The sequence below is a fragment of the Benincasa hispida genome, chromosome 1 (assembly GCF_027475165.1).
Source record: "Benincasa hispida cultivar pf3 chromosome 1, pf3_genome.v1.1, whole genome shotgun sequence".
Lineage (NCBI taxonomy): Eukaryota > Viridiplantae > Streptophyta > Magnoliopsida > Cucurbitales > Cucurbitaceae > Benincasa > Benincasa hispida.
In genome coordinates, this window is record NC_143478.1 from 71,579,933 (window position 1) to 71,589,502 (window position 9,570).

Consider the following 9,570-nt stretch of genomic DNA (forward strand, 5'->3'; position numbering starts at 1 on the left):
GTTAAATGTTCATATTTACTGCAACTTGGCATGTGGGTTTGTTGCCACGACCATGACCTCGTCTTCGACTAGTGTTGGAGTTGCCATTGCGTCCTCCACGTTGTTGATTAAAGAAGGGACGAGAGTTGGTCTGATAGTAGCTGTTCATCTGTCTGGATTCATTGGAGTTTCGACTTTGAACCATGTTTACAGCAAGGACAACATTACCAAGATTCCTTTGAGCATTTTGGTGTTCCAACCGTTTCTTATAGATGAGAAGCTCGAACTGCATATCCAACCAGGAGATATCCGATTTGCCTTGAATGACAGCGATGACCGGATTGTAGACTTCTTCTAGAACGAGAAGAACCTGAGATATTAAACATCTTCTAGGTACAAGACTTCCAACCTATCCTAAGTTATCAACATTGGTTTTCATAATACGTAAATAGTCCTCCATTTTGGAGTTACCTTTCTTAGTGGTCTGAAAAACATGGCGAAGAAAATCTTCTTCTGCTCTTGATTGCATACCGAACAGGTCTTGGATAGCTTCCCACAGATCCTTAGCGTTGTTGAAGCCTAACAACTGCAAGGCTACTTCAGGGGTCATCGAGTTATAGAGCCATCCGAGGAGTAGGAGATCCATTGTGACCTATTGTTCGAACAAAGGATTCACTATTCTTGAGCAAGCGGAGCTCGACGAGGCTTTATTGGTGCTTTCGGCAACATCCCCACCTTGAAGAAGACCCGAATCTTCAGTCATTGCTGAGACAAACTTCGGAGGACAGGATTTTTCACCTGTGAGATGACCTTCAAGTTTATAGCTTCTTAAGATGGGTAATGCGAGGGTTTTCCATAGTAGATAGTTGTTTCGGTCGAGTTTCACGGAGGTGATTTAGTTCAACAATTGATTCAAGGGTGGGTTGGTGAAGACGACGGTGGTTGAGGAAAATGGAACGTTTGAAGAGGCGTTGGCCATTAATATCGCTCTGATACCAAGTTTGAATATTAAATGCAACAAGGAAGACGAAGAGTTAAAGAAGAAAAGCAATGTGGCAGAGAGAATACGATAGGTTTTTCTGAGATGACCTTTTCTGTTATTTTTCCCTTGATATTCTGTGTAGATATACAGAGGCTTTAAATAGCCTTATACAATTTGGTAAAAATGAATAACGAATATATTTGTATACTTTTGATTGGCTGAAGTAAATATTCCTTCTAACAACCTTTCCTTCTAGAAGAATGTTGATATGGATTGAGGATGCTAACTGTTTGTCCATGTGTGTTGCTGACGTGTTCTTCTCTTTCTCTAACACTATCAACTCCCTACACTATGTCTCAAAGTTTACAACGTCTTAGATTTTATAACTCTTTGGAGCTTACTATTCCACTCTTTGCTCCAAACACCAAGTCAATATGAACCATTATGCATAAATTCTTTAAAATATTATACAATAAGGCAACCCCTTAATTATCATTTGATACACGTTCAAATTTTGTTTGTCTTCCAATAACCGTTTCATACAGACAATTTAAAACTTTTCTCGTACATTCAACATTATAAAATTACCAGTGACGCATTACATTCGAGTCTCATTACCCCAAGTTCCTATCTACTATATATTTGGACAAGGCAATGTTTGAGCAAGGAGATTGATAACATTTTACAAGACCATGGATAAGTCTCAATACATTAGGTATATATTCTTCTAATCTAAAACTTTGACAAACAAATTGAACAGGTATCTTTCAACCTTATTTTATCAAAAAAAAAAAAAAGAAAGAAAAGAAAAAAAAAGACTTATTTCATCATGTTTTCATATTTATTTCATATAATAATATAATAATATATCTTCATTTAATTTAAAATTCTAGAGAGGTCGGTTTGCGGACTTGCTTAAAACCCCCCACCATCGTTATCACTTCTGGAGATTTTGAGAGAGAGAAAGGGAGAAAGAGGCGCAACCAAACGAAGCCATAGGAAGTGAAAACCGTGTGTTTATCTCCTCCTTTTCTTCTCTTTCACCCCTTAATTTCTTCTTCATTTTGATTATTTTTTCTTCCCTTTTTCTGTGAATTCAATTCATAAGGTTCCCTTTTAGATTCTATTCCTTTTTCCTCTTTTTCTTCCGGTTGTTTATGGAATTTTTGTTGGTTGATTTCTGTTTCTGTCTAATTCCAAGCATTTTCTTTCTCGATTGCATATTGTCTTGTTCTCTTTTAGATTTTTTCTTTTGTGGGTATGTTTTTTTGTTTTCGTCGTCGTTCATTGAATAATTAGTTCTCTGTTTCTTTCTATTCGTAATTAGGATTAACATGAAAAATTAGGAACTGGGTTTGTATGAAAATTCCATTCTTGTTCGAATTTGCATCTTGTTTTCTTTCTATTTATTGGGGTTTTTGTGGAATGTTGTTATTTTCTGCTCTTTGATCATATTTTTTGTATGTTGGTGGTGGGTTGTTAGCGTATTCGTTTGAATCGTTTCTACCTCTTTTTTTTCCTCATATATGTTGCTTTGGTTCTGTTTTGATGATAATACATTCTCTATACAGATTTTTTTTATCAGCAAGATTTTTGCATTTGATTGCAGAGAAATAGATTGGTGAGGAGTGCATTGGCATGTCTTACCAACAGCAAAATATGGATGAATTTGATTACATGGCGGGTGGGCATGAAATGGCTGATGAAATTGATGATGGTGGTGATGGAGAATTGGGCGATGATGAATTCGACATGGTTTGTTTTCTTTGATTTCCAATCTGTTATGCTCCTTTATTGGGCTAATATTGGTTATTTTATAAATCATGTGGACCCTTTGACTTTAAGATTTTCAAAAAATTTTGCAGCTTACCAAGTCCATAGATACATCGTCCGCCCTTGCGAGGAAGGGACTAGACATTCAAGGTATTCCATGGGATAGATTGAATATTACTCGTGAGAAGTACCGGTTGACAAGGCTTGAACAGTACAAAAATTATGAAAATATTCCTTCATCTGGAGCAGCCGTTGATAAGGTATGAATTGTCATGTAATTATCCATGTTCGCTAAAGGTTCAAAGGTTGAATAGAGGCTGTCATGGCCTTATGGATATTGGAAGTTCTTACACAAGTATTTTAGTAATTGTATTTGTCTTTTTAGGAATGCAAAGCAATAGAGAAAGGAGGGAACTACTATGAGTTCTTTCATAATACAAGACTGGTTAAGCCTACTATCTTGCACTTTCAGGTATTGCAGCTGACAATGTCGAATTCTCCCTTTTCTATTTTATTCTTATTGTTCTGAAAATAAGTTGATTTCTATTTGACATTTTCTATAAATTAGTTAGTTTACCACTATTTTTCAAATGCCTTAGTATATAGTTTACCACTATTTTTCAAATGCCTTAGTATAAAATTTTGTATTTCACAAGTCTATGCATATCTGTCCTTGGCACTTTTCAGGACGACTCACATACAGAGTCATAATATTGGTTGGTAGGTCCGTTCTCTAGGTATTTTTAATTTATTTTTGGTAAATGGTAATTCATTATTGTTCTCAAATGATATATGGACAATTTTTTGTGTTAAATGGTCTGTTTATCTGGTAAATTTTATTGTAATTGTGTCCATGTCTGGCAACTAAACTGGCTTCCCATAATAAAATAAATGGAATTCTGAAGTGAAATCCTTATTTTTCAAATAATTTAGTTAGTCTAGTCCCTGTTGTTGGATTTTGTGCTTATTCCCTCTTCCCGAGTTTTTTTTTGAGGAAAAAAAATTTATTATTTAGTTTTGTCTTGCAGCTAAGGAACTTGGTCTGGGCAACTTCAAAACACGATGTCTATTTGATGTCCAACTATTCTGTCATGCATTGGTCATCTTTATCTGGCAACTTATCTGAAATCCTCAATTTTTCTGGGCATGTAGCTCCTACAGAGGTTGGTATCGCACTTATTCTCATTGTTTCATCATATTTTAGCAAATGAAAAGACTGCAATGGAAGAGAGTCAGAGACCAGCGTAGGCATTGTTCTTTTATCTTTGTACACAAATCTGCCCATCTAGTAACAAAAGCATGAGATTATCTTACAAACATGAGAGTTTGAGTATAAAATGATTAATGTTCTTGTTTAGTCCATTGAAAATGACAATTTCCAGTTTCAATGGATACAAACGAAGATTCCCTTTTAAATCATGTTTTATTGCTGTTGATGTTGATGGTAAAGGAACATTTGTACCTTTTCAGTGATGCATCCGCTACATCTCCCGTGTCCTTTTTCTATGTACTTGTTCTTACTTATTGCTTCTTAAGCTCTATTTATTTTTTGCTGATGGCTTGGGTTGGAAATAGGAGTTAAGGTTCAATGTGATTGTTTTCATTTATTTATTTTTTATTATTATTTTCTTTTTATAGAAACAATTGCTTTCATTGAGGAAAAAAAAAAAAAGAATATAAGGGCATTAAAAAAAAAAGGCCCACAAAACCCCAAGAGGAAGGGTTTCCAACCAAGTAAAATATTGCTTTGAGAATAATTACAAAAAGTCCTCAAAACCAAAGGCCAAAGAGAACATGAAACCTCGCTAGGGACTCTCTCTTTACACCACAATACACATTTGTTGTTTTCATTTAACTAATTCCCTATGCCTTCTGTAATTTGTTTTGTTTGAATGGTCATGCAGAAACATGCTGGAAGTTTATTAGAGGGTTTTACACAAACTCAGATTAGCACACTTTCAGTCAAGGAGAATTTTCTTGTTGCAGGTGGATTCCAAGGAGAGCTTACTTGTAAGGTCAGCATGTAGCTAGTGATTTTAATCTTGTTTTCTCATGCTGGATTTCCAAATTCCCTTGGTTCATGAAAGAACCCAATTCCTGGAGAAGGTCATTGATTGTTGATATACCAAAGAAGCTTCAAACTTCCTGCTTATATTGATAGTGTCTCACATCAAATCAGTTCTATTTTCAACGTTCAAAATTTTTTTGATCTATTTTAAATATGTTTTAACTTTCGTGGTTTGGTCATTGGTGCAATGTGAGAGGAACGAGGTCAATTTTGTATTTGACATTTTGTTATAGTGTCTCACATTAAATCTGTTTCAATTTCAATATTCAAGATTTGCAATCTATCTTAAATGTTTTTAGCTTCCATGGTTTGGTTAACTTGTGTAACGTTGAGTGGAATGATGTCAATGTGATATTTGATATTGTGGTTTGTTCTTTGTGAATTTTCTATCTTATGCAAAAATTGTCTGCCTTTTGGTTCGGTCCAGTTAAAGTTGAAAACTTGAGATGACTGTTTTTTTTTGGAGGAAATTTTCTTTGGATAAGTGGCTTATTTCAGATCATAACTTCATTTGTTCCTGCAGCGTTTGGATAAACAAGGAGTAAGCTTCTGTACTCGTACTACACATGATGAGAATGCCATTACAAATGCTGTTGAAATATATGATAGCATAAGGTATATTTAGCACTTTGGCTGAGTCTAGTCTTGTTTGGCTGGATTATGTACATGAATTCAGACTGATCTGTTTATTTTTGCAGTGGTGAATTACATTTCATGGCAGCAAATAATGATTGCAGCATGAGAGAGTACGACATGGAGAGGTTTCAGCTTTTGAATCACTTCCATTTTCCATGGCCAGTAAATGTATGTCTCCTCCAGGTTTTACGTGAATGATTGGGTCTACATCCCCAATCTGTTCCGTTGCCTTTTCTCGATCAATTTCTTCTATTTCTTGAATGTATGAACGCCATGTAACTGTTAGTGCCCTATGCCAGGACAGTTCTGCCTGTAGAGCTGTGGTAGCGAAAGTTAATTTACAACAATATCAAAGTATAGAATGTATCTATAAATAGCATATTAAAGAACATGCCTTTTGGTTAAGGCGAATCGTTTGAATGTTCAGGGATAATATTTTAATGATTTTTTGTTTATGTTGCTGCAGCATACGTCGGTAAGCCCAGATCGCAGGCTGATCGTTGTTGTTGGTGATCACACAGATGGATTGATTGTCGATTCACGAAATGGAACGGTAAGGAAGTTTCTTTGCCATGCATATTGAACCCTATTAGATTATATTTAAATGCAAGTAGGAGTCGAAAGAGTCAAATGTTGTTTGAAGTTCTTGTCTGGCCTCACAATTTGGGTTCTAGTCCTTTATCAAGTTATTCATTAGGTTATTCTGTGAAATTAGTTGAGGTGCAAGAAAATTGGCTCGAATTCTCACGGATAAGATAATAAACGAAGTAAAGAAAAGAAAAGAAAAGAAAAGGTATTAACCTTGGTTATTGCAATGTGTGTTTCAGGCTATAGGCAGAGTTGTTGGTCATCGAGATTACTCCTTTGCTTCCGCTTGGCACCCTGATGGTCGCATGTTCGCTACTGGGAATCAAGACAAGACATGCCGAGTATGGGATGTTAGGAATTTCTCAACACCCGTTGCAGTTCTGAAGGGACATATTGGTGCTGCTCGATCGATCCGTTATTCATCTGATGGTCAGTTCATGGTGGTTGCTGAACCTGCAGATTTTGTACATGTGTATAGCACGAGTGCAGATTACAAAAAGAGGCAAGAGATCGATTTCTTCGGAGAGATCTCGGGGGTGTCATTGAGTCCAGATGATGAGTCTCTGTACATAGGAATATGGGATAGGACTTACGCAAGCTTACTACAATATAACAGGAGGCATACCTATGGATATATTGATTCATTCTTGTAGTCACTCTCTAGAAAGAGGTAAAAAGACTGGTTTTGAACAAGTATTTGGTAGGGTAAAAAAGAAAAAAAGAAAAGTTTTATCATTTTTATGTCAGAGCTACCAAAAAAAAAAGATGTCAGGGACTTGAAGTAATTCTTGGTTGGAACTGTTTTTGAAGTTGTACATAGATGGAGTTCCTTTTTTTTGTATGTTACATGTTTATTTCAAAATGAAAATGAATGGCTTCCAGGTGACTGTCTCTACCTTCTCCTTTTAGACGTCTCATTATGTAAAAGCTCTGTTAATGGTAGAATGATTTCTTTTTCTTTTCTAGAATTGATTGAACACTTCTCTGGTTATTCTTGGTGTGTTGATCATTTCTTGGCCATCTTTGATTATTTAGTCGCGAACCTTATGTAAGTGAAAAGTAGCAGATTAAGTGCTAATTCTAGTAGTAATAGGCAAGTGTCCTGAATAAAAGCAAAGCAGATTGACTATGGGCATATCTACATGAATTGAAGATCCCACGTAGAAATCATCTAGACCATGGGCTCAATTAGTCATGAAAACAGGATCTTTATAGCCTTAAATGATTAACGGAAACGTTGAGCACTTTTAGCCTATTGTCATTTTTTTCATTGATCATTAACAGAAAGTTAGACGTGTTTAATGGAATCTGAAAGACAAGCCTAGTTCATATTAAAATAAAAGAAAATACTTAATGGGATAGAAACTAAACTCATTGAAATATCTAAAGAGGGGTAAAAACGTGTTTGATGGAAAGCAAAGAATTAAAATATAAATACATAATCGTAAAGGATACAAAAATACAAATAAACTAAAACAACTTTCTATTCTTACTCCTTTATCTATCTCGATTCAATTTTTTTCAAAATGAATCAATACGTTACAAAAATAATTTTAGGTGCCTAGGGTTAAATAAGTCCGATCCCAGTCGATTTTCTACTGATTTCCTCTCTATTTTCTTCTGCCTTTTGGATTCTGAATGTAACAAAACTTTTCCTCTTGATCTCATGTCGATTATGGGTTAAGGAGGTAATTCTAGCTCTAGACGTAGAGTGGTTTTCCCTATTGTTGTAGACTTATGAGATTTTTTTTCGCTTTATTATAATTTCATAAATAGTTTTAGGATTCTTTTATTGTGTTGAATGTTTATGATTATATCTTCTCATGAATGTTTGACAAACTTGTTGAGATTTTGTAATTGATAGCTAGAGATTAATTTATAATACGTCACATATACTTGTAATTTAATCTAAGAGTAACAAAAGGTTGGTTAGACTTGTGATTTATAGTCTACCATGAAAAGCATTGTTCTATCAACCTAGGAAGAATCATGTTGAATATTGATTTAGACTTTTCTTGTTCGATATTCACCTTATTGTAATCTCAAGACCTTAATGTAGTTAATTCGAATTAATTAGGATGCATCTCATCTAATTAAGCTAGCTAATTAGGACTCTCACCTAGCTTTTCTAGGCAAGTTGGTTAAGCTAGACAATATAGGAATTAATTTGATGGATCTATGATCAAGTTACAAATTGGGGAATAACTTGAAAGTCTCAGCTAGATAGTTTAATCATTCAAATTCGTTCTCTCTATTTTGTAATTTATTTTTCTTGCTACCAAAACAACTCATCTCAAATCCCTCCCCCCCTTTCGGTTACCTCAGGTTGTAAACAAATTGCTAAAGAAATTCAACGGTTTCTTATATTCAACCCGTGCTACCACTACCACATTTTTAGGTGGAAACTAAATTTATTTGATCCATAATTGGCGAAAAATCCCACCCCTTGTGGCTTGTACAAGGCTAGCTATTTGGTGGGTATAAATTGTTTTAGTTGCATTAAATGATTTTCTTTATTTAACCTTACTATTCAATTTTGTAACATAGAAATGAATTGATCATGAGTCAACTAAAAGTTAATTGTAAGATGATAAAGTTGTTTCTTCCTCTTTAAATTCAACTAAAAGTTATCAAATTCACATTAACTTTACCTTGAAGAAAAAGTTGATCATGAGTCAAAAGTCTAAAAATTCTTTTCTTATCACATTGAAATTTCAAAAGCATACAAATTACAAGATTGCAATAAAGTAAATGCAACCATAAACTAAAATGCAAAGGAAGTAATTGCAAAACCATCAAATCTTTCAAGTTTTTTTTAATTTCCCAAGTCCATTTTGTGTTCAATCATTTCCACTTTCCAAAAATCTTAAAATTTCTCAATTTTTTTTTGTTGTGTATAAAATTGGCCAACATTCATATATTTCTAAAAAGAAAACTATATAATATCTGTTGCCCCAATATTTTATCACATAATTGGGTGATAATATACTAGTGTGTAAAATGGGAAAAAAAAAACAATTTTTAGGATATAGAAAGTTAAATCTTCATATTTTTCCATAAAAGTAATTTTTTTTCCCTTAATATTCATGGAGCTTTTCTACTTATGATAACATAAGGGAAATGTATGGTGCAGAACGTAAGGGCATGTTTAATTGGCAATCTAAATTTTTATTTTATATTCTCAAATTCATTAAATTTAGTAAATATGTGTTTGACGGACTATCTAGATTCTGTTTCTGAAAATTGTTTTTAGATTTTGTGATTCAAATAATGTAAAATTTAAAAACAACATTTTTTATGTTTTCATTATATCCATATTTTGAATATTAAATTTTAAAATGCAGAATTATATGAAATAAAGATAAAAATATTTAGAAATATGGTATGTAATGTTATATACTCAATTCATTTTTTTAAAATTAAAATATGAATTATGTAATGTATTATAAATTATATAATATAACAATATAATAATCATACAACAATTTTAACATAAAACATGTTCATAAAGAAATAAATAATAGTTTATTGTCAACTAAAATTT

The 9,570-nt window shown here is 33.6% G+C and overlaps 1 protein-coding gene across 2 annotated transcripts; it reads left to right on the forward strand.

The window, feature by feature from the left end:
- Positions 1-1,829: 1,829 nt before the first annotated feature.
- LOC120090764 (putative WD repeat-containing protein C2A9.03) lies at positions 1,830-6,912 on the forward strand. Of its 2 annotated transcripts, none has more exons than XM_039048494.2 (10): positions 1,830-1,972; positions 2,571-2,716; positions 2,827-2,994; positions 3,120-3,206; positions 3,763-3,897; positions 4,639-4,749; positions 5,326-5,417; positions 5,501-5,606; positions 5,905-5,991; positions 6,266-6,912. In XM_039048494.2, exons 2-10 carry the CDS (start codon positions 2,600-2,602, stop codon positions 6,677-6,679), a joined length of 1,317 nt encoding a protein of 438 aa, XP_038904422.1. In that variant the 5' UTR covers positions 1,830-1,972; positions 2,571-2,599; the 3' UTR covers positions 6,680-6,912. The 2 variants fall into 2 exon arrangements, with proteins under 2 accessions (XP_038904422.1, XP_038904457.1); XM_039048529.2 differs by having other exon boundaries at positions 1,907-2,069.
- The last annotated feature ends 2,658 nt before the right edge of the window (positions 6,913-9,570 follow it).

Excerpts from the sequence above, each read along its gene's own strand:
- LOC120090764 (XM_039048494.2), top strand. The coding sequence starts at position 2,600 with ATGTCTTACCAACAGCAAAATATGGATGAATTTGATTACATGGCGGGT. Across the intron at positions 5,607-5,904 it reads ATTTTCCATGGCCAGTAAAT|CATACGTCGGTAAGCCCAGA; the intron begins GTATGTCTCCTC and ends ATGTTGCTGCAG. Across the intron at positions 5,992-6,265 it reads TCGATTCACGAAATGGAACG|GCTATAGGCAGAGTTGTTGG; the intron begins GTAAGGAAGTTT and ends TGTGTGTTTCAG.